The sequence below is a fragment of the Myotis myotis genome, unplaced genomic scaffold (assembly GCF_014108235.1).
Source record: "Myotis myotis isolate mMyoMyo1 unplaced genomic scaffold, mMyoMyo1.p scaffold_m19_p_5, whole genome shotgun sequence".
Taxonomy (NCBI): Eukaryota; Metazoa; Chordata; class Mammalia; order Chiroptera; family Vespertilionidae; genus Myotis; species Myotis myotis.
The window spans coordinates 51,468,672-51,493,757 of NW_023416357.1; the positions used below are offsets into that span (position 1 = coordinate 51,468,672).

At 41.7% G+C, this 25,086-nt stretch overlaps 1 protein-coding gene across 6 annotated transcripts; it reads right to left on the reverse strand.

The window, feature by feature from the left end:
* Nucleotides 1-258: 258 nt before the first annotated feature.
* On the reverse strand, nt 259-14,943 carry ARRDC3 (arrestin domain containing 3). 6 transcript variants are annotated; one of them, XM_036308268.1, is made up of 9 exons: nt 14,417-14,559; nt 13,963-14,317; nt 9,819-9,900; nt 7,911-8,058; nt 6,874-6,976; nt 6,077-6,333; nt 5,580-5,742; nt 5,158-5,312; nt 259-2,977 (listed from the first exon to the last, which is right to left on the reverse strand). In XM_036308268.1, exons 2-9 carry the CDS (start codon nt 14,048-14,050, stop codon nt 2,921-2,923), a joined length of 1,053 nt encoding a protein of 350 aa, XP_036164161.1. In that variant the 5' UTR covers nt 14,051-14,317; nt 14,417-14,559; the 3' UTR covers nt 259-2,920. The 6 variants fall into 6 exon arrangements, 5 of the variants coding, with proteins under 5 accessions (XP_036164161.1, XP_036164159.1, XP_036164163.1 ...); XR_004967415.1 differs by lacking the exon at nt 13,963-14,317 and having other exon boundaries at nt 5,158-5,350; nt 14,417-14,943; XM_036308266.1 differs by lacking the exon at nt 13,963-14,317 and having other exon boundaries at nt 14,417-14,942.
* Nucleotides 14,944-25,086: the final 10,143 nt, after the last annotated feature.

A 25,086-nucleotide genomic window follows, 5' to 3' on the forward strand; every position in this document is an offset into this window, starting at 1 on the left:
ATAGGGAATTGGTATCTAAGTACTTTACCTGGTTAAGTTTGGTTCATATATATGACAAGTTTTATAAGGAAGTATCCATAACTTAATGACTTACTAAGTAAAACAGTAAGTAGTATTCAAAATTCCTTTAAGCCTTAAGAAATTTTCTCCAGTGAGTCTAGAAACAATTCTTACCAAGAATGGCTTGAGTTTTAATTGTAGTCCTATGTGTTTGCATGTATGATACTAATATGATTGATTCAAATAAATCTTCAAACATTTTTACAAAAAAGAAAAAAACAAAACACTTTATTTTCCACAAGGAAGAGCAATAGGAAAAATCAAATCATTTCCCACATATTGTTTTCTTAAAACAGAGCCTACAAGGACATATTCAGCACCAAATAAAAAAGGAAAAAAAAAATTACAAACAGCCATAGAGTATAATCTATAAAGCAAACATTTAATATTGCACTTTGTTTTGCTAACATTTTGGATTTTTCTTTTCCTAATTGAAAAATCAGGAATCTATCTTGAATACTGGAATACAAATGTGAACCTCACGTCTTATGTCAGAAATTGACCAATATTTAGGAAAGAGTAAAGTAATGCCTCTAAATAAAAAAGAAATACTTTAATGGGAAAAACAAAACTTTATTTTATAAAGTTTTATATAATTAGGATTTTATCACATTTTATTTCGTGACCTAGTGCCAATTGCCAGAATATTGGTCATTCTTGCTTTCATGTGTTATTTATGAGTATATGGTGATAAGTATTCCAATAGTATGCATATCAACAATTGTTCCCTAGAAGTTAGACATAAAAAAGAAAAGGGATTTTCTGACAACCCCCCTCCCCAAACAAAAATAAAACCACCAAATGCCCTTTATGCCAAATATTCCATTAGCTTTTTTTGAGGGGGACATTCACAAAATGATTTAACAATAATAAAAAAATATTTCACCCCCATTTCCTTATTATCTAGTATTAGTTTGCTACGGGAGCCCAAACCCTTTAACCGAATCACTTAAAACGCGATTCATTTTTACATTGGGCTTTCTTCACCCTGTCAGCATTTTTCAAACATGAATTGTCTTCCATGTTTTCTTAAAGGCCACTTATGGAAAAGCCTATTTGTTTTGTATGAAGCTTTAAGACAGTATTAACCAGGTCAAGCACCAAGCAAGAGTTACTATTATTTTCAGTCACCTTAACTGTGGGGTTAAATGGCAGGATAGATGTAACACCCATTTCACACATATGTTGTAACATCAGAGATGCTGATTTTCACTAAAAACACCAGAGCTGAATTCCTTCTAAAGTAAGACAATTTTCTGAGTATACTCAGAAAATGCTGTTTTAAGTGTCACCATGAATGCTGGTATATTTGTTATGAGCCAACTGTAAATAATCTTTAATATAAACTATAATTTACTGATGTAATAATTTCCCTATCTTATCTACATATACTCAAAGTCAGTGATTTTTCATGTTTAGCAAAATGTTCTTTAGGTAATGAAAAAAAAGATTTCCATTAAAAAAAAAAACACACAAAAATATAGAACATGTATTATTCCAGCATATATTCTAGTATTTATAATTTTGAAGGTATATCACTTTTAGAACAGGTTTTCAAGTTTTGTAGATCTTGAGCAGGATAAAAAAATGTATAAACTGAGCTCTCTAATCATAACCTGATATTCCTTCCTGCTCATTAAAATACTCTGCACCAGCAAAAATGATTTCCAACATATGTGTTTGGAGGTAATTAAGTAACTGTATATAAAAATAAATGTATTTTCTCCTACTCCTGTGACTGGAAAAGTTCCATACTTTTTTAAAAGAAACAAAAAGTAACAGTAATTTTTAAGAGCAACAGCCCTTAACTCTTTGCTGGTGCCTGCCATACTGCCTTTCTTTATTCCATTCTTAGCTCTTCTAGTTTCTTCTTATATGTAATGATAAAAAGAAAATGCGGGTGGGTTATCACTTTTGTGTATGTCCCTTTTCCAAATTCCCTCTCCAAAAAGCCAACCAAACAAACGAAAAAATAACAGTGCAACAAAACACAAAATAGCATTCCAACAGTTTGGCAAGTGATGCGTTCACCTGAGATTAAGTGATTTTAGGCAGTCAGTAACAAAATGCTGCTTTGCTGTAATAGTAGAAAGGCAACAAATTCTTAAAAGAAACCAAGAAGGTATACAATCTTGACAAAGTCTCTTATTAGCTTCCTCCTCTTATCTCTTTTCCCACATATCTGTTGCATATCTACTACAGTAGGCTGCAAAACATACAGCAAGAAGGATTGGCTTGAAGGCATTTGATGTTTGTAAATAAATCCACAATAGGATCCAAGCTGAAGAGGTGATACATGGTCAGCCTAGTAGGACAATTCTGAGCATGTGCATACGCAGGTAAAGTCCAGGCTATATTAAATAAAAAAAAATGTCAGTGCGTTTTTTTCATCTTAAAGTTTTTTTCAAAGCTTTCTTTTGTTCCTTGTTGTGCTGATCACAAACAAGTTTTATATGAATATCGAGAGTCTGGCATTAATGGAAAAAAAAAAGCTGTAGTGACATTGAACTGCACAATGTAAGCATTGAGCATGTGCAAATTTTCAAATCAAAAGAAGGAAATCATCCCTCTTTATAACGTGTTGTCTTGACACGTATGACCATAGGCTAAGACGACTGCTCTTGGTATGTGCCAGTTTTAAAGAAGAAAAGCTTAGATCTTCAAGCATGTTGGAGCAGTCCCAGAATGTTGCTATAGGCTTCTAAAGCATGATCACTGGTTGTTTCACGTATTTGCCATTTTTCTGGGCAAAAGCAACTCCACTTCCTCTGAAAACGTGTCTCCAAGATACTTCTCTGTCCTCAGCTGGGAAGAGATACAGTTTGGAATTCACATCAACTTGATTTAACCACATGTTCCTTCAACGCGAGGGGCAGGATGGTCTATCATCTGCTGACTGATCAGGATTTGGATCAATCTTAAAAGAGAAAAAAAATTCAAAGTTATTTGATAAGGTCTAGTAAGAATGTAGCAAATGACTAAGATTTTGAGTATTAGTTGATGAACCTAATTAGAAAGAACATATGTAGCTAATATGGGGAGGAAAGGGTATTAGTATTATCTAAAGTGCCTGATATGCAATTATTAGATTAATAATAACATTCATAAAAATATGCCTGATTAGGTCTCTTTCACAAAAGCTAATGGTTAAATTTTACCAGTGAATGGAGTTTTACTTAGCACTTACTAGTACTTAAGACTCAAATACAATGTAAAACATCTCTATAGCAATGATATCCTTTTGTAAAGTATTCCTTTTATACTTTTATAAAAAAATCTCTTCTGTAGGCTTTAGGAAGAATGCAGTTGTGTAGTAAACAATATTCTTGGTAACTCTTGGGTATAAAACTTCAGAAAGGGCCCAGGAATAGTGTACATTAAGAAATAGTAATGCTGAACCCACCAGAGATAGAGGGGCTTCCCACCTTTCCTATCTTTGGAGTGACTTTCATATACACATATGTTTAATAAAAGTGAATGCATTTTTGTTGCTTCTCAGGTATAAAGGAAAGGGCACAGGAAGGCAAATTATTGGGTTTAATACATTTCTTTTACTGAAAGACCTTTTGGATAAGACCTATTTACTTGCATTCACACGTAGGACAAATCCAAAGTGCCTCAAACACTTTAGGCAAAACCCATTTTTGAAGAAAAAAAAGCTAAATAACTTTTCTTTCTTTTAATAACTATCCTTTAAAGAGGAAAAAAAAGTAAAAATAGCTTTTTAAGCTCCCCTCTATGTGACTAGATGTTAATTAAATAACAACATGAACCAATTTAGTGTTTTAAAAGTTTTTAGTTCTCTTTGGTTCATTTTTAAAAGGAGGAAGAATTTTATGACAAATTACTTAAAAGTAGATCTTTAGATTGCCATTCTTTTAAAATGCCTGGACAGTGAAGAAGCCTCAGCAGATCCAATGAGAAACAACTGACTTAATAATAAGCAAGACAGAAATGTCTGAATAAAAACGTAGTAACAAAATCTGTAACAAGAGGGAGAACATTTTTAGCATTTAATAGAAAATTTTATGAATAGGAATAGTTGGATAGAAAATTTATGTCTAATCAAGAATTTGCAAAAACAGATTGTGAATATCCTATAATCAATGAATAAAGTACATGTCATATTGGTTAGATCCAAAAGAAAATTGACTCTTCCAGTCATGATGTTGGAGGGGAACATGAGGAGGACAATTTGTTGAAGAGTGAAACATCCCTTTTATGTCTTATTTGGGAGAGTAACATTTCATTATAAAATAGCTGTTTAAATTACAGTAACCAAAAGGAAAAAGCTAACTGCAGTGATTTACGAAATTATTTGGCATTATATTGGTATCAAGGCTAACTTTAAAGCCCCTCAAAACATGTACTTTGTATATATGCATTCTGAAGAATACTGAAATTGCTGCATCCCCCACACCTTTTAGTTACTTGCCTTTGCACATGCTGTTTGTTCTTTTTTTTCACTGGCTGTTTGCTTTCATACCTGAACTACCCTACCTTTTGAGGAGTACTACTTTTAATCATTTTTCTCAGGGAAGCCCCTCGATTTCCAGGGCCCAATACGCTGATTCCAAATGAACTGTACATTTCTTTCTAATTATTATATAATACTTTTCTACTAAGTTTGTTTTTCCCACTAAGGGCCATGCTTTATTAATGTAAGGGCTTAATTGTCATCAATATGAAATGAATAAAAATAATCTAACAGTGTAGAAATGTGGTTTAAAATGTTATTGCAAATATGTTATTTTCCCTCATGGCTGAGAATGTTAAAATATACAAGAATTAAATTGGAAAAGGATAAGATAAATCCTATTAATCAATGCTTGCAAAATGGCAGTTCTATAGATGCTTTAAAATGTAAATTATTCCTTTAACTGGCATTTTGAAAAGCATGATGTGAGATCATTATCTTTATTTCACCAAAAGAAGTGAACAGTCCTACTTAGTAAATATTGACAACCCTAATCTAATCTTTAATCTGTGTTTTTAAATGTTTTTCTAAATTATCATAATAAAAAACTAACTGTATTTTTAAAAAGTCTGCAATGCAAGACAGCCAGCCCATTTTATATTTGAGGAGTTGATGCTTACCTCTGAATAAAGAGGTGGAGGCAAGAATCGAAACTCCTGGATATATGCGAACAGTGGTCCTTGAAATGCTCTCTCAAAGTCATCACAGGCATTCACTGGAGCAAGATTGTTCCGCCTTTGTTCCTCTGTGACCACTTCTGCATAGCTGGGTGGTGCTGAAGGAAAAAGATACACGCAATTCGAACAGCATGTTCTGATGCATGTCAAAATACACAGAATAGTAGATATTAAAAAGAAATATCAAAGTAAAATAATAATTATTTGTTGTGTTCAAAACTAGGGGGATTAGGTTTTAAATCTAACATTAGGGACATATATACTCATTTTTAGGTATAGACAAAAGTTTAATTGTAAAATATGAGAAGATTATGTTCTTGAAAATTATAGGAGATTAAAGTTAGATACACATTATATCAAATTACCTTCAGGTCTTTCAGGTAGGGATAATCCAAGCCAGTTCATATTCATGCTACACTGACTGCTTACACTTGAAGTTCTGCTACCAAATGGATGTAGAGGAATGGTACCGATGACAAGAGGCAAATTAAGAAATAAATCCATAGCTCCAGGAATATCCACATATACCTAAAACAGTAAAAGGAGACGCTAGGTTTAGAATGCCAAGTATTATTTCCTTTTAAAAAAAACTAATAACCCAATTCTAATGTTATCTGAGGTCCTCATTTACTTCATTTTTTACTTATATGCATGATATACAAGAAAAGTTTATCCATATGCATAATAACCTTATAATACATTCACATACATATAAAATTAATAATTACAATGCAAACTATATAAAGACATATTTATTTTTATATATATTATATGGAATACAAATATCACATCTTGGATTTAAGACAAAATGATATCTTTGTGATTTTAAGACTTAAATAAAACCCCTTAAATTTATACATACCATTAGTGAATATTCTACACGGATTATACTACAGTCGAGGATAGATGGAGAAACGGGTGGAATTTTCAGCAACTTGCCATTCCATGTCTCTGTCTTTCCAGATGATAAGGATTCCCCACGCAAGTTAGCCACAAGCTGCTTCACTTCCTTCATTTTCCCTTTGGCATAGAAGGCCTGTGTTTGGTAAATGGCTGCCTTTGGCACCACCATTCTGGAAGAGCAGTTCTCAACCTCAGCAAATATCTGAATTGATTCACCTAGAGAGGGAAAAATGATCTGTTAAGAAAACAAAACAAAACAAACAAAATCCCCAAAACTAATGTAGATTCTTAGGCTAACGCTGGAAAAGTTCAGCAGACTACAAGGATGAAAAGCTGTCCTAAGAGTGGCAATTAACTTAAGAGTTATAAAAATGAACTACAGTAGCTCTTTAAAAAAGGAGAGGGCCCTGGCCGGGTAGCTCAGTTCGTTAGAGCATTGCCCCGATATGCCAAGGATGTGGGTTCCATCCCCGGTCAGGGCACATACAAGAAAAGCAACCAATGAATGCATAAATGTGTGGAACAACAAATCGATGTTTCCCTCTCTTTTTAAAAACAAAAAAAATCAATAAATGAAAAAATAAAAGTAAAGGAGACTACATTTCAATTTATGAAAGAAAACTGGATAAGCACAGCTTATGTTATTTTACCAAAGAATGCTATATCATGTTTGCATTTAGTAGAAATACTATAAATTTAAACACAAAAGCTAAGTGAAAAAAGATTGTTTTTTGTGGGAATCCACTTCATACATACCTGGGGTATAGCCCTTCCTTTCGATTTTGGCACTTAAGGATATTGGGCCTGAGGTACAGAACCAGCAACAAAGAGTCTTTTCTTTTGTGCCTGCTTGGGGTGACTGTAAGAAATAAATTTAGACAAAAAGATCAATGTATGAGTTGGGAGAGTAATAAAATGTTTTAAAATACAATCTAAATTTTTGGAGAATTAAAAATTAAAAGCAGTGCTGCTTTTTGTTGGTAGCCATATATATATATATTTTAACTAACCAATGGCTCTGAATTATTTTTGTTTTTACATAAGTTTCTATGCAATTAAGAAAAAAGGGTGCAGGGCTTAACACCATAAACATCATTTTAGCCCACATTATATATATTAATTAAAAACCCACCCAACAAACAAACAAAAAAACCCTTTCCACATTCCAGTTTATTAAACTGCGTTAAATTGTGTAAAAAAGGGAAAACTGCACATTTTAAAAATTCTTATTTGCTTAAAGATGTTATCATTTGTTTAAACCAATTAATGTTTTTGAAGTTAAATTTGAATCTTGTGAAAAAATACAATTAAGAAGGATTTCATTTAAGATGAAATTAAATTTTTTGAAAAAAGTGATAATCTCCCCATCGTTTGACATCCCTACATTGGAATAATGCAAAGCAATACAAATGATTCATTATGGTATTTTCAAAGTAAGTGATATTATGTTAAAATAATAATTAATACTACTGCTCCTCTTCTACTACAATTATCCAGGGAACAGATTTATGTTTTTTGTTACTGCTGTTTCTTCTGAGTAAGAGGTATTTCATACCATATGCTAGTCTTACTTTTAACATTTATTTAATGTTAATTACAGTATCAGGAAATATGATCATATTCTTCATTAGTGTGTGTGTGCCCTTGACTATTTTTAAAAATAATTAATATTTTTTTAAATTTTAAAATAAAGCCACTATTTTAAAATGATAAAATTACAGTTTAAGTTTAGGTGATTATTCTTTAGTATTGGTATGCCAAAACAAAGAATGAAGAATTCAGTCAATTCTTACCAGTAATGAAGGAGTGTTGATATCTATATGCTCAAAGACTGTAAATTCCTTCTTTAATTTTACTGGTAGAAGCCAAGGCCTGTGCAATTCGGCTTTCACCCAATAGCGCACACTGCCATGTCGGCCTTCGAATGAGGTAGCAAGTGGTCTGTGTAGAATATAAAGGTCAATATATTAATATTACACCTCTTTCTAATAATTACACAGATTATCATAGAAGTGTTAATATATTGTACTGTTTATATATCAGTGAGGTATCAAAGATGATTTTTAAAAATTTCCAAAGGGATAAGTCATTGGGGAAAAATCTTGTTTCCAAATAGAACAAATAGCTGGTAAACATTATAGAAATTTTGCTTAAAGAAACAAAGAAGTATACAATCTCTTTAAATAAAGAAGCTACTTTTAATGTTGGTGGCAAAATTATGACAATTTGGAAGTGAGTAATTCTTGAAAAGGTCAAGAACTTAATTTAAAAATAAAGTTAAGAATAGTTTAACTATTTTTATTGAGAAATTATAGACACTGGTTAAATATTCAGACCAAATTCCCTACAGTGCTTCACTATTCATTTGCCGGGAATTAGTATCTCTTTTTATAGCAGCTAATTAAGAAGGTCTAGAAAAGGCCTAGAACAGTCATTATAGTTTCAGAAATTTCACATTTCATAAAGTCCACTGAAATACTAAAAAAGTTTTATATTTCCCAGTGTCCTCATGTTTCCTTTTTGGCTGTTTTCAAACTTTACTATAGGTTTAAAGAAAAAGAAACATTTCTACTGACCTATATCAAGGGAATCAGAACTTGCAATTTTGCCAGTTTTATTACTTGTGAAAGATTTTATTTTAGTGAGTTTAGTCTCTTTCTCATAATTTCATTAGAAAAATGCCTGGTTTTCAGTTATTTACAAGGCAGAATGCTAACTTAGATTAGAATGAGTAGTTGGATAGAAAATTTATGTCTAATCTTGATTTGCAAAAACAGATTGTGAATATCCTATAATCAATGAATAAAGTGCTTGTCGTATTGGCTATCTCTTTTAGAGTCTTGCATTAATTTGCATAGCAGAGAGAAATAAAATGCAATATTTTGCTAGTCTTTTAGAGTTTATTTTAAATGAGTGCTTTACAGATAAGATATAAAATTATGTACATTTGGCACTTGATAAATTTTTCTTGTAAGCTTATCCTCCAAAACAATGATCACAAGTCGCACTTTGCCTGTCAGGATAACCTGTTAAAGGCATTATTTTAAAAACATTGAATAATCTCTCCTAACAATCTGTTACTACATTAAGATTATGCCACTTTTCCATCTCCCTTTCCTGTTAGATCCCAATCCTTATATTAAGGTCTCTCTGAAGGATGTTTCCTTTTAAGTCCAAGTCATCATGTCTCCTGCGTGACCTTCTCAATAGCTCTGTGCACACAGAAGCTACTGAGCTCAGACCCAAGCCCATCTCCCCTGGACTCGGGATGTGCCCAATGCGCTGCCGGTCTCAGCTCACCGCTGCTGGTTAACTTTGCAGAAAAGGAAGAAGACCGCATGTATATAAGGGACTGTGACTGGATATGTTTTACCTTTTCTGCTAATAACTGATGGTCAACTAGGCACACAGGGCTTAACTATTTGACTAGCACCTTCAACTCACGTTAAATGAAATCTTATTCAAGTTTTAAAAACCTCATCAATCGTGAGGCAGAGTACTAAGAATTAAGCTTTGCTTTCTATAATTTTGCCACACTACATCATAAAGTAGCTTTTTTTTTTAGCACATTGTTTTCCTCTAGCAAGATTCAGTCATGAAAAGGGTTTTTTTTTTTAAACTAAAAACATTTAAACGTAGAATAATTTTAAGTTTAAAAGGATGGCTGTCTATGGAAAGTGCCTGTTCCTTCTCATACTTACGTCTGTGGAAGCTCGAAGCTGAACGCGTATTCATGCCGCCCCGAAGGGATGGTGTGGAAGCCGTCCTCGGAGTTGTCGTCATCTGCGGGAGAGAAACACACGGCCCGTCACGAACCGAACCGGCACACGCAGGCGGCGCGTGGAGTCTGAGCGCTACCTCCAACCTCACTTCTCCGGGTAGAATGAACCCGAGGCTCAGCCGCCTCCTCTGCGGAGTGGGGGCATCACCCCGACCCCCACGGGCGCCCTCCGGCGGGGAACCCCGGGACTCAGCCGCCTCATCTGCGGAGTGGGGGCATCACCCCGACCCCCACGGGCGCCCTCCGGCGGGGAACCCCGGGACTCAGCCGCCTCCTCTGCGGAGTGGGGGCATCACCCCGACCCCCACGGGCGCCCTCCGGCGGGGAACCCCGGGACTCAGCCGCCTCATCTGCGGAATGAGGGCATCACCCCGACCCCCACGGGCGCCCTCCGGCGGGGAACCCCGGGACTCAGCCGCCTCATCTGCGGAATGGGGGCATCACCCCCACCCCCACGGGCGCCCTCCGGCGGGGAACCCCGGGACTCAGCCGCCTCATCTGCGGAATGGGGGCATCACCCCGACCCCCACGGGCGCCCTCCGGCGGGGAACCCCGGGACTCAGCCGCCTCATCTGCGGAATGGGGGCATCACCCCGACCCCCACGGGCGCCCTCCGGCGGGGAACCCCGGGACTCAGCCGCCTCATCTGCGGAATGGGGGCATCACCCCGACCCCCACGGGCGCCCTCCGGCGGGGAACCCCGGGACTCAGCCGCCTCATCTGCGGAATGGGGGCATCACCCCGACCCCCACGGGAGCCCTCCGGCGGGGAACCCCGGGACTCAGCCGCCTCATCTGCGGAATGGGGGCATCACCCCCACACCCACGGGCGCCCTCCAGCGGGGAACCCCGGGACTCAGCCGCCTCATCTGCGGAATGGGGGCATCACCCCGACCCGCACGGGCGCCCTCCGGCGGGAACACGCCCCCCGGGACCCTCTCCGGCTCCGCGCTCAGCTGTTTTCTTGAATCTCCGGTATTAACCATATAAAATGAGAACTCACTACACCTTTAAGAACCAGTCGATTCAGATGTGAATGTGACAGCTATAAAGCCATTAGAAAACTTTGTTAAATAGATGTTGGAGCTAAAAAAAGACAGTGACTTTAAATCAGTGTCATAGTTAAACATACAAAGTCTTTATTGAACCTAAAATGAGAACCATAATCGGTCTGTCCTAGCAACAGCTAAAAACTTGCGTATGTATAAAACAAACAAACAAGCAAAAAAAAACGTGCCTCAGACTTAAAAGGTGCTGCTACCAATACCATCCCCCCCGCCCCCCCAAGCTGTAGTCTGACCAGGTGGCTGCCAGTTGCTTGAAGAAAGGGATGACCTTTCAAGAAACCAATTTCTTTTGGTCAACTAGATTATTTAAAACATGTCTCCAAAACATATTAACTAAAAAACAAAAAACAACCAGAAAAAAAAACACCCAAAAAACAAAACATCAAAAAATCCAAAAGCAAAAAAAAAAAGTGAGTGGGTGAATTCTGGATTTTTAAAATGATTCCTTCTTAGTGTTCTAACTAGATTTACAGGATTTCCTCGGTGCAGAAATCTTGATCATTAGCACTTTACCACGAAAGCTGACGAAATTGTGATCCCTTAACTTTCCTTCCCCGAAGTACTGAAGAGACACACAGAAAAGTGACACTTGGCTTATAAAAAGGAAGAATGCGCCTACGTGCGGAAGCTTTTATTTGTACTATTTTCCGCGGCCTCCGGGCGACTCCCCTGAACGGGTCTCAGCACCCAACACCGGCTGGTGACTAGGGGCCGTAAGCCGCGGCCTCGGGGGCACCCAGCCTTCGCCTCCTTCCTTCCCTTCCTCCGCGCCGCGAGCGCCAGCTCAGCAGGCTCACTGCGGCGAGCGGCGGCGGCCGCCGCGGTAAACAAGTGCCGGGCTGTCAATCAAGAACTAGAGCGGAGCAGGAGAGGACCGGCCTAAACCGGCGCGAGCAGATCCCAGCCGGCCGCCGCGCTCCCCCGCCCGCACGCCCCGCTATACATACGGCATACGTCGCCGGCTCGCGCGCGCGCCCGCGCAGCCTAGCCTGCTGGGCCGGGGGCGGGGCGGGGCGGGGCGGGCGGCCGCGGCGCTTCCGTTTTACACGCCCCTGCCGGTGACCGGTTCGAGCTGGCTCGGGCCACCCTGACACCTTTCCACTGGCAACGACGGAGACCGGGACGGTGCGGGGTGGGAGGTGGGGACCAGACGCCCCGGGGAACAATGGGCGGGGGAGGGGATCCTCGCCGAGGCCCTACCCAGCTTTGGACGTCGCTCTCCCTTTTCCTTCCACCCCAGCCTCGGCGCTCTCTCCCTGGGGTCAGAGCTCGGGAGCCGGTCTGTACCTGTCGGGGGACAGGCTTTGTTTCCGCTCAGAGGGAAACAAGCGCTCACGGAAGGTACCTGACGCCTTTCTCTCGGAAAACAGGAAGGTGGGCTCCTGCGGACCCTGTCCGCCCAAGTTCCCTCGGACTAGGACTGGCAGCGCAGGTTGAGCCCAGGGCCGCCCGGCACTTTACAAGGCCACCAGGCGCTTTCCGCACCTACTCTCCTGACACCCCAAGTCATGTATTTCGGGGCCAAGGACAGGCCACGGTGGGGCGACAGAAGGTGATGAGACGTGGGCACCCCCAGAAGCCCGGGGAGGGGCGCGGGAGGGACCTTTACCGGCGCACGCCGGTTCCAAGCCTCGCCCCCACGGGCGCGCCCCACTCTCCCCACCGCCCGCGCCCAATCCAATCAGGGGCTGGCATCGCCTTAGCAACAGGCTAACAAACCCGGCTCCGCCTATCGCTGGCCGCGTGGGGCGGGGCCTCCGTGACCAGGCTCGTGTGAGAGGTCCCAGCTCTAAGTCATTGAAAGTATTGCAGGCGAACAGCTCGTCTGCACTTTGCAGAGGCTCAGGGGTGCTTCGTGGGGTTAAAAGGCGCATAGTTTATTTCACCACGACATCAGGGAGCAGCTAGTAAATTGTGTTTGTCCCCCACAAGTCGTTACTCTACAGTCTCAACTCTACGAGAACCTTTGTCTCTTTCCACCATTTTATAAAAAGCTGCAATATCCAGAAAGGCTCAAACAAACTCCTGTCTATGCTTTCCAACAAATACGACGACTGTCATTAGGCATTAGCGCTTCTCATCAGCGTGACTGCTTGGAGAGATGAACCAGAAATAACGTCAGGATGCAAATTCCCTCTGTGCAACTGAAAACCTACCTCAAGAACTGACTTCATCTTAATATTTTTAAGAACAGCGCATGAATGCTGTGGCTGGAAGCATCCTCTATTTCTACACTTGCTTTAGTTCAGCTAGCACTTCCTCAGGCATGTGCATATTTAATACTGAAAATGAAGGTAAAAAATGTGCTTTACTTTTCGAAAATAGCCCATATTGGAACTAAACATCGCATCAAAAAGGAGAAGTACAAAATTACATAACCAGTTTTAACACTATATTCTTCTCGGTCTAGGAATTAAGTCATCGCCACCACCTGACGCGTGCAGCCAATCTGCTGAGAGCTGCACAAGCGCCCCTCCTCGCCACCCCCCAGAACTGGTCCGAAACAGGATTGAACCGCTTCTAACAAAGGGTGGAAACTTAGAAAAACAAGCTTAGAGTCTCCTATAATTCCACGATGTAACGATTTAAACAACAGATGGGAAACCTCGGGCCCCTTCAATGTCTGACAACCCTTCCTCTCCCTCGTCTCACCAAAAATCAAAACCAAGGTGCCGAGTACTTTTCAATTTCATGTGCCTGGCATGGGTTTCATTGAAGGCACGTTTCAAAGTTAGGCATGATGCTCAGAAAGGAACATTTCCCCGAATGGCTTCTGCGCCCGATTCGAAACCCATCACAATCATAGGTGAAGTCCTTTAGAATAGAGAATGAATGATACACATTTCTAAAGGAACTGCAAAGAACAGGGGGGGGGGACCCCCAAACACGTGGGGTGTTCATACCATATGTCAAAATAAGCCACAGAAACCCCTGACCAAAGAACAACGGTCAATGCTTTCAAGTCTTTTGCGTGTCAATATTAAAAAATGAAATGCACCTCTTAACCCGCTTAAAGATGTTATCCCATTTCTCGATGGAGGCTTCGTTTTTGAGATGTTAAGGCTGCAGAGCACAAGGGAAGACATCGAGCGCTGGACTGCAGCCTTTGGGGATCCAGTGAAAGACCTGCTAGTGGAGTGACGGGGTCGGGTCTGAGCAGAGTCTACGTGAAGGTGCAAATGGGCGGCGGGCGCGAGGGCACCGGCCGGCCGGGCGGGCGTGGGGGCGGCGAGCGGGCGCAGTTCGCAGCCCCTGCAGATGCCCGCACGCTCCGCGGCTCCACACTCGGTGCACGTCACGGAGAAGCCCGTCTCCAACTCCGCTCAGCTCTTACCGAGCTGCTATGGGTCATGCTAGGAGTAGAATTCTATCAATTCAGAAAAATCAAAAGCTACATTCCCAAAGAAATTAGCGTTAATGATTTCCGAGTAACATAAAAAAAAAAAGCTTACCTCTTTCGTGTCCAATTAAGATGTCTTTATGGTTGAAATATTCTACTTCTTCAGTGTAATTCTGTGTATAGGCAGTATTGGAGCCGGCGTTTCTAGATTCGGTCCAGCGTACTTTCGCATGTCCTCTCGCATGAATTTTAAGAGATTTCACTCTGATTTCCCCCGTAACTTCTAAATTCACCCTTCCTGAGACGGTATCCCCACTAGAATACACGGGGACGTTGCTGTCATGAAGACAGTCAAAGCTTATGGTCAAACTCTTCACCTTTCCCAGCACCATGTTTATCACAAAAATCTATAAAAATATAATGTCAGACCAAAAAAAAAAAGTCAAGATCGCATATAAAATGTGATCTCCACGCAACACGGGTCGCTGTCGTGGCCGTGGGAAGAGCTCACAGGCACGACCTGCGACTCCTCACAAGTAGTTCATTGAGGTTCTTAAAAAGTCAGGGCAGCAGCGAGGCTCCCGCTCCGCGCTCGCGCTCGGCCCAGTGGTCTCCGTACAAAGACGGGCGGTTGGCGGCGACCGGCTCACTTTAAGAGCAGCTTTGTGAAAAACAACCCCGGTGCGCATGCGCGCCCGCCTCCCTGCGCGCCCCCTCCCGCGCCGGGCTCGCTCCCTCGCTCGCGGGTACAGTAGGTGTGCGCGGGGGGAGGACGGCCCCGGGACTGCCGGGAGGCTGACCCTGACTCCTCTGCATTGCGCGCTCCGATTGGCAGGCAGGCTACCGTCAACCCCCGCGGACGGGCCGTCGGCAGCCCCTTTGGCGAGCGCTCGATTTAAAGATAACGGCAGAGGGGGCCACCGGGGGACAAGGGTTGGATGGGGAGCTGTTTGCAAAGCCAAGTAAGGATACACTGCCGCGTGTGCGGCCCAAAGCGTGCGTTCTGGGCACGGCAGGGGGTTGACCGCTGTGCCTGGCTGGGAAGAGGAGGAAAGTGATGAGTGGAGAGAGATGGGGGTCAGGGGAGGCACCGGTTGGGCAAGCGGCTGGTTGCTGAGCAGACTCGCACGAATTTCAAAAGAAACCGTAATAAAAGCAGACAAGAAATAATGTTCTCCGACAGGAGCCTGTTTGGCTCGGATATTTTTTGTGTGTTTGAAAAAACAGAAACAAAACCAGTGCTTGGCAGCCAGGGTGGACATGAGCTCGTTTGAGGCCAAAGGAATCTTAAAAGAGGATACTATAAAGAGCCCGGAAGACAAGCAGGCATAATTTAATCAGTAGGTTTTGCTTTCTCTTCAGCTGCTTTCTTTCCCATCTCGTAATTAGATAGCAACGAAAAACAACCAAGTGGTTTGCATGATGACACTAGGGGGAAGAAAGGCTTGACCACTTCCTCGAAGGAAGAAAAAGTCCTTTTTTGAGACACCACCTACAGCTAAATTTGCAGGGTATGACATGATTATAACTCCTGTGCCCGGAGGGTTAAGAATAGAGTTCGGCCTAAAAAAGGACCACCTTTCCAAAGGCAGCATGACATAGTGTTTTACCTGGCATCATGTTTACAACAAGATCGGAAAATCTTGGTTAGAAATTAGTGAAGCACGTAACATGGTTTTTAAAAAGCATGATTTGGTTTATACATATGGCTTAATTCTGCAAAGCTGTCATTTTAATTTCCAGTCTTGGACTGTTCAAAATAATTCTAATACACCTTAAAAGCAGGTACATTTGTCTCTTTATTGTGAAAGTTTTGGTAACATGGTATTGCTTTCATAAAATCACACTGAGGTTCGAAGTATAACAGCATAAACTTACCTGGACTTTTGCAATCAACAGACCTGCTTAGTAGAGAAATATAGAAAGAAAAAATATGAATCTGGAGAATATATATATATATATATATATACACACATACTTGAAAAGTTTTGGTTGTCCATGTCGAAAACTTCCTTAGATTCCTCTGTGTCATATATTTGGATAGGTTGAACCTATCAGTTACAATAAACTAAACTCATTGGGCTTTCTGTTTTTCTTTTTTGGAAGAAAGGAAATTTCATTTAGTTGGATTTTAGTTGACAAGGCAATATCTTGGACTCAACGGCATTATATGAGGATATAAATATGCAAAATATTTGGATAGTTAATGGGCAGGCCATTTATTTTTGATAGTTATGCATAAAACTATGAATTTGTGTTTTTGAGTGGAGAAAATAGTCTTTTTTTTTCTCTCTCTTGGTTGACACCTGGTGGAAATTCTAGTTCAAGTACTTGGGATTTTGTACTAGCTTTGGTAACAGATACTACTTGGGTTTTTTCGCCACCTAGTGGTAAAAGTAGTGAGCTTGCTAAAATGTCAGCTTCTCAGCCTTAAGGTCTACCCTAATATATATTAAGCATTCAAATGACATTAGGCAAGGGATGAATTTAAAAGTGTAGTGCACAATAAGGTCTTCATTACTAAATTTGTTTTAAATTATTAAGTATTACTGAACAATGGCTGAATTCTTCAGAATTTTTAGTAAAATTTCTTCAGTTGAAATATAACTTATTTCTGAAAAAATAAGAATCAGCTGTTTAAATAAACTAGAATTGCATTTAAACAAAAAGAATCCTAAGAGATTTACTTGTAGTTTGGAAAATTATTTTATCACATTAAATGACTCATTCCTGTCACTGTCTTATCTCGTTTTTTTTTTTTTTTTGAAGCTTTTAGGATATAATAAAGCATTGTCTTTGTTATTTATTTTGCTGTTTCTGTTTATTGTATTTTTACTGTCTTTCTAAACACTTTAGTAATTGACAAGTTGCCAAGAAATTTTTATCCCCTATCATTTTCACTTAAGAGTCTATTCACCTTAATTATTGCCCTTCTTCTCTTTGGATTTGGTTATGCGACTCAACTTTCTTAGGTGCCTAAACTTGAATTTACTTCATCCGGTTTCCCTCCTATTTATTCAAATTATGAAAACACAAACAACTCTGGTGCCTCTAAATCCTTGTTTATATTTTTATTTCTAAAAGGAAAACATGACTAGATTTTGAATGTTTTCTCTTGTAACTTTTATAACCTCCTCCTTATAGGTTCCTTGTATAATATCTATCCTTTAGACAGCTTCAAATGCTGTACTGTAGCTGTCAGTTATCTTGGGCTCTGGACTTGCTTCACTGGGCTCTTACTGTATTTTGTATTTAAATTTAAGCTACTCAACTTTACCACCAGGGATCGCACCCCAGCCTACACCTCACGTGCCACCTCCTCCTCCTCAACTGCTAGCCCTCTACTACCATCAGGTACATCTTCTGTCCCCTTTGTTAGCTTGCCTCGCTGTTGCCAACGTGCCGTTCCATGCTGCTTTCTGTGTCCAGAGAAACATCCCACTGCTGTGTCATCCCCTTTCCCTTCTAACCCCTCCACCAGGTTAGTTGGCACAACTTAATACAATTCCATCTGCACAGAATAGCTAGTCCCCCTCCCCTTTCTATAGATTTTTTCAGAGCTTAAATAGAAATCTCTTTTAATGGCATTTGATTCTTGGATTTTTAATTCAGTATCTGTTCCACTGCCAAGTCTGGAGTTTTTCGCTTATTAGATCAAAATACCCAATTGTCATAGAAAAAAAAAAAAAAAAAAAAAAAAGGAAGTCATCTCAACGGAAAGTTTTGGTATATGGTTGTAAGAAAAACTATACCAGCAGCCCGAACCTGTTTCTTAAAGAAAACCGTGAAATCCATGCTTAATTTTTATTTGAACTATCACCTGACAGGCTTGAGTGTTACGAAAGTAAGGGAAGTTTATTTTGTTCATTTGTTTTTTAAGTCTTAATTCTGCATTTCATTATTTTTGTAACTCTGACTTAACTCTTTAACATCTTCAGAATGCAACAAATTTGACTTTGGTGTGGAGACTGGATATAAGATTTGCTATAGTATTAGCAAAATGAGTAAGACTTGTTTCTATATTTGATAATTATATGGTATGTTTGTTGCATTCTTCATATTTAATAGACATTTAAATGTGTTGTGGATTTCATGAGAAAATTCAGAACCAAATTTGGTTTCTGTTCTTCCTCATTAAAAAATAGTGTGATGTGTGTCATGTAAATACCATTTAATCTTTTTATTTATTTATTTTTAAATATACTTTTTATTGATTTGAGAGAGATAGAAACATCAATGATGAGATAGAATCATTGATTGGCCACATCTTGCATGCCCCACACTGGGGATTGAGACCACAACTTGGGCATGTACCCTGACTAGGAATCAAACTGTGACCTCCTGGTTCATAGGTCGACACTCAACAACTGAGCCACACCTTGATTTAAAATGTCCTGGCCAGGTGGCTCAGTTGGTCGGAGTGTCATCCCCTACACCAAAATGTTGTAGGTTTGATTCCTGGTCAGGGTACATGCCTAAGTTGCAGGTTCCATCCCTGGTCAGGGTACGTATAGGAGGTAGCTGATCAATGTTTCTTTCTCAGATTGATGTTTCTGTTTCTCTCTCTCTCTCTCTCCTCCCCTTCCTCTCTCTCTAAGAATCAATAAAAGCATATCCTGGGGTGAGGATTTAAATAAATAAATAATAGATTTAAAGTAAAATTGTTGTAAATGTTTCCCTCCACGTCCCGCGTGGTTCAGGGTTCGGGATCTGGAAGAAGAGCCGCACACAAATGAAAGAGAAAAGACACGAGATAATTTGAGAATATTGGGGGCCAGGCGGGTAAGTCCAACTCAGGAGGAAGGACTTCCACCCGGTGCTCAGGCCGCCATCAGCCTTTTATAGTCAGAGGTAAACAGGCAGTGGTCATCACTGTTACACAGTTCTTGTGAGTTTCACCTGTTTTGACCATAGTTACACTTCCTGCACTTCCCTCAGCCCATTAGCTTCCCAGATAAGATCTAGGGAGTGTTATAAGGTCAAGCCTAAGTATGCTAAGAGGACTGTGCCCTCTAAGCTGGGACTTGTTTGTGACTTTGCCAACAGGTCAGTCTGAGGTTTAACCCTATATCAGTTCCCCACATAAAATCTTCTATATTTCTATCCACCCACAGATATACCATTGTCAACTTTTTGGTACATTTCTATCTAGATGTATAAGTAAGAAAGAAGAGCATTGCCGGTTAAGCTATGATAGTGCTTTTTATCATGGAGAATCCTTTGACTGCAGATTTATTTAGTGCCTCCAAGGGATAGTCTCTTGAATGGATGTGTAACATTAGGGCCCGCTAACCTAGATGAATTAGGCATAGGTGTATGGGACATGTATTCATCTAGGCTCAAGTGGCATTGGGCCCTCAGGTAGGTTCAGAAATGCTAAATGTCTTTTCTGAAATATTTTATAACTTTTGACCAGGCACAACTTTATGTAACAAGGGTAAATACATTCTAATTATAGTAACTAATATCTTCTTGATGGATATTAAGCTTTAGTGGCAATATATAATTCATAAGAACCAGTTCTCATTTTTTTAAAATATCAAATTCATATTTGGCTAACAAACTTTATATTTGATATCTTACTTGGAGAATGTTGTCCTTCTACTCATCTACATTTTCTCTGTTGATGAAGAGAAAATTATTATAAATGACTTAAAAAACCCAAAACTTGCTACTAGTATTTACTGCTACTACCTTCAGTGGTTAGGCTCACATTCAAAGAGTGGACATGGTGCAGGCATGTCTAGTAATGATAGGAAGTCAAGAAGACTTTTGGGGGGTTTGGAAAGTCTGGCTGATTATGGAAGATGGGAACAGGCTGTCAGGGTTGGTGAAATGAAGCAGTTTTTTTTTTTTTTTTTTTTTTTTGTGGGTGCATAGGACATGTATAAATTAGCTATGAAGTCCAGAAACCACCAGGTTGTACACTAGTGGGGTGTGTGAGTGTGAGTAAGTAAGAGGTCATCATTCTAACACCTGGAATACTTGTATATTTTAATACAATTACCTATATATTTAAAAGCTTCAGCAACCATTACGACTGGACTGCCAGACGACTGGCTGGTAGCTATGATGCTCACTGATTACCAGGTGGTCAGTGGGCTCCCACAGCCAACCTCCTGCAGACAGCCAACCTCCTGCGGTCCCTCCCCTCGGCCTGCTGGCCCTGATCAGCTGGAAGGGACCCCACCCGTGCACGAATTCGTGCACTGGGCCTCTGGTTACTTTATAACCATATATATCTTTTGCTCATTATCTTTTTGGCTTCTATTAACAGCCCAATGAGGTAATGTTATTATAGTATATCCATTTTATAAACAAGGAAACAGAATGATAAAGTAACTTGACCAATCTCATGTAGCTACTAACAGGTGGTGCTAGGTGAACCTGTGCTCTTAATCACTAGGCCATACTGCTAGCAAGTCAGTAGGCTTATTTATTTATACCTCCTACAAGAAGGCTTCTGTAAACAACCTCCCCTGCCCTAGTTTGGATTGTGTGTTTCTCATCTGTGTTCACAAAACCTTTAAAAAAACCCTATTCCTTAATCTTTTTTGTAGTTTTTACATGTATTGTCTCTTTCATCATAATCCAAGCCTCTCAAGGGCACTCTTCATGTCTCACCTATTGCTCAAGTGCTAATCATTTTCATATCTCCAGGACTTAGCATAGTGCTCGACACATAGTACACACTCACTAAATGTTTATCAATATTGGATAAATTGCTAATGGAATGTTATTTTTAAGCAATTTTTTATTGTAAGGTTGTAGAATCTTTTGGGAAGTTTTTCCAGATAACTATGTGAAACCACATGAGAATGATGAATTAAACATTAGACCTAAGGTCAGACCATAATTTTGTAAATGTATGCTGGTGGCCAAAAGGTAACCATCACGATGTTTTATTGTCCGATCCCAGTCAAAGTAAGTAAGAATTACTGGCTTGTGCTAAAATAAAGTTTTGTGGTTAGAAAGTAATAATCATTTTAAAAATACATATATCCCTTTTCAGCATTTTTCTACTTATATTACATTTGGTATATTATTTACAACTGATAAATAAAGAGTCTTCCAGCCTGCTTTTGATTGCTTAGGAAAAATGCAATTGTGTGCCACAGCAGAGAGCAAAATACCTGACTATAAGAATTCAGAGAGGTTAAATGAAACTTGGAAGTACTGTTTATCTGTTTTTTTAATATAGTTTCATAGCTGACATGTAATAAAGTATTCTGAACAGCTTCCGTAAGTAGGTAACAGAAAGGTTTAGTTCAAAAGTCTTGATTATATGTTTTATTTGCTATATATTATGTATAGACTAGAGGCCCAGTGTATGAATTCATGCATGGGTGGGGTCCCTCGGCCTGGCTGGCGATCGGGACTGATCAGGGCCATCTTGCCCAGTCCCAATTGGGGCCGATTGGGCAGGCTGGCCGGCTTGGGAGAGGGATTATGGGAGGTTGGCTGGCTGCGGGAGGTTGGCTGTGGGAGCGCACTGACCACCAGGGGTGGCTCCTGTGTTGAGTGTCTGCCCCCTGGTGGTCAGTGTGCGTCATAGCTACCGTCTGGTCGTCCAGTTGTAATGGTCGCTTAGGTTTTTATATATATACTAGAGGCCCAGTACACAAAAATTTGTGCACGCGGGGGGGGGGGGGGGGGAGGGAGGTCCTTCAGCCCGGCCTGTGTCCTCTCCCAGTCTGGGACCCCTCAGGAGATAACGACCTGCTGGCTTTGGCCTGCTTCCGGTGGCAGAGGCAGGCCCAATCCCTAGGTGCAGCCCCTGGTCGGGCTCAGAGCAGGGCCGATTGGGGAGTTGGGGCGCCGCCCCCTGTCATGCACAGAGCAGGGCGGATCGGGAGGTTGCGATGCCACCCTCAGTCACGCTCAGGGTAGGGCCGATTGGGGGGTTGGGGCACCACCCCCTGTCACACTCAAGGCAGGGTCGATGGGGAGGTTGCAGTGCCACCCCCTGTCACACACAGAGCAGGGCCAATCAAGGGGTTGGGGCACTGCCCCCTGTCACTCACAGAGCAGGGCCCATCAGGGGGGTTGGGGCTCCGTACCCTGTCACGAACAGAGCAGGGCCCATCAGGGGGTTGGGGAGCTCCCCCCTGTCACGCACAGAGCAGGGCTGATCAGGTGGTTGAGGAGCTCCCCCCTGTCACTCACAGAGTAGGGCCGATAGGGGAGTTGGGGCACCGCCCCCTGTCACACACAGAGCAGGGCCCGTGGGGTGGGGGTTGGGGTGCTGCCCTCTATCACCCACAGAGCAGGGCCGATCAGGGGGTTGGGGGGCCGCCACTGTCACACTCAGGGCAGGGCCGATGGGGATGTTATGGCTCTACCCCATCACACACAGAGCAGGGCCGATCAGGGGGTTGGGGTGCTGCCCCCTGTCACACACAGAGCAGGGCTGATCAGGGGGTTGGGGTGCCGCACCCTGTCACACACAGAGCCGCAGGGTGATCGGGGGTTGGGGAGCTCCCCCCTATCAGGCACAGAGCAGGGCCGATCAGGGGGTTGGGGCGCCTTCCCCTGTCACAAACAGAGCAGGGCCGATAGGGAGGTTATGGCCCCACCCCCTGTCACACACAGAGCCGCAGGGTGATCAGGGGGTTTGGGTGCTGCCCCATCACGCTGATCCCAGTGCCAGGAGGCCCCGCGGCTCTGCTGATCACGGTGCTGGGAGGCATATTACCCTTTTACTTTATAGGATAGAGGCCTGGTGCATGGGTGGGTGCTGGCTGGTTTGCCCTGAAGGGTGTCCTGGATCAAGGTGGGGGTCCCCACTGGGGTGCCTGGACAGCCTGGGTGAGGGGATGATGGCTGTTTGCAGCTGGTCACACACCCTTCAGGGTGGGGGTCCCCATTGGGGTGCCTGGCCAGTCTGGGTGAGGGGCTGAGGGCCGTTTTCAGGCTGGGGGTGACTGAAGCTCCCAACCACTTTTTTTCTTTTCTTTTTTTTTTTATTCTGGGCCAGCTTTAGCTTTGAGGCTTGGCTCCAGCTCTTAGGCCTCCACTGCTGTAAGCAGGTTTCTGGTCTTTGTTTACCTTCTGTATTTGAATCAATGTTGTGATCCTGCTGGCTGAAGCCTGGCGGACTAAAGTAGGTTTCTGGGGTTTTGTTTAGCTTCTATATTTGTAACATAGTTGCTTAGAGTTGCAGCTCAGAGGCCTGCAGCAGCAGGTGGGGAATGTTGGAGTCCTCCGTCACTGAAGCAAGCAAGCCTCATGTTAGTTTCAAGCTGCCTGGCTGCCGGCCACCATCTTGCCTGGCAGTTAATTTGCATATTGCCCTGATTAGCCAATGGGAAGGGTAGTGGTCGTATGCTAATTACCATGTTTCTCTTTTATTAGATAGGATACTAGAAGCCCGTTGCACGAAGATTCGTGCAATAGGCCTTCCTTCCCCTGCCTGCCGGCACTGGTTTTTCTCTGGCACCCAGGACCCAGGCCTTTGGTCCGGCTGCAGCGGAGAAGCCACGCCTCTTCAGTCTTCACTCTGGCCGGAGCCTTCAGTCTTCACTCTGCGCCTGTGTATGCAAATTAACCGCCATCTTTGTTGGGTTAATTTGCATAGTCACTCTGATTGGCTGGTGGGTGTAGTGGAGTGGCACCAATTTGCATGTTTCTCTTTTATTAGTGTAGACTAGAGGCCCAGTTCTTGCACCGGTGGGGTCCCTCAGCCTGGCCTGCACCCTCCCTCATTCTGGGACCCCTCGGGGGATGTAGGACTGCCGGTTTTGGCCAGATCCTGCCTGCTGCTCCCACTCATCCCAGCCCTGCTATGCCTGCTGTGGGCTCGTGCCCAGTCAGTTCTTATTGAGATAGGCTCGTGCTGCTGCAGCGGTGCACACTATCTGTGAGCCCTGTGTTTAATGCCTGTTGGACAGCTGAGCCGCACTCCTGCTGTGAGAGCGCACTGACCACCAGGGGGCAGCTCCTGCATTGAGTGTCTGCCCCCTGGAGGTCAGTGTGCATCATAGTGACTGGTCAACCAGTTGTTTGGTTGTTCAGTCGTTCGGTCATTCAGTCACTTAGGCTTTTATATATAGATAGATAGTTGCTGTCTTTCTTAGATATTAAAACCACAAAAAGCATTTCTGAAGACAAACATTTATTCATTCATAGGTTTGGTACATACAATAATCAGGTATGTGAAAACCTGGTGACTAAAAATGTATATTATTGGGGGGGGGTGTCAATTGGGGAAAAGGAGACTTATGTAAAACTTTAGACAATAAAAAGTATATATTATTTTTAAGTGACTTTTTTACATATTTAAAAAATACTTTTATTTTAGAAACAAATAATTCGGTGAAAAATAATTCAATACGTGCTGTGGAAAAGCAAATTTATATGGATTTATGAATGGAAATGGGATGTTACATTCTGGATACTTGCAAGATATCAGAAAACATGAGCAATGGTGGATTAAGATTGTCTGTAAAAATTTAGGTCTTGAAAAGATGACCTAATTTTCCCTTAATAATTAAAAGAAAAACTCCTTCATTCATTACTATCATTATCATGATGTTCAAATTGTTTGCAATTTAGCTACTAGAAGCCCTTCCATGTGGCTTATGTGATTTCTTGACATGTTTTCATCACTTTTTGACTTTCTTTCTGGCATAAGATATTAACAAGTTCATCTTATACTTTCCCTGCCCTAGCCCTGGAATCACCATTTTACCCAGAGTTGTTTTAGTAGAGAACAACATTTAGAATACAAGGTCTGGGTATTAGATGTGCTCTTTGCTTTTGGAGTATAGCACTTTGAGGATC

Coding starts and splice junctions, on each gene's coding strand:
- ARRDC3 (XM_036308266.1), bottom strand. CDS start 14,696: ATGGTGCTGGGAAAGGTGAAGAGTTTGACCATAAGCTTTGACTGTCTT. Junction 8,059..9,818: donor AGCTTCGAGCTTCCACAGAC/GTAAGTATGAGA, acceptor TATTCTACACAG/ACCACTTGCTACCTCATTCG. Junction 5,743..6,076: donor GTGTAGAATATTCACTAATG/GTATGTATAAAT, acceptor TTACTGTTTTAG/GTATATGTGGATATTCCTGG.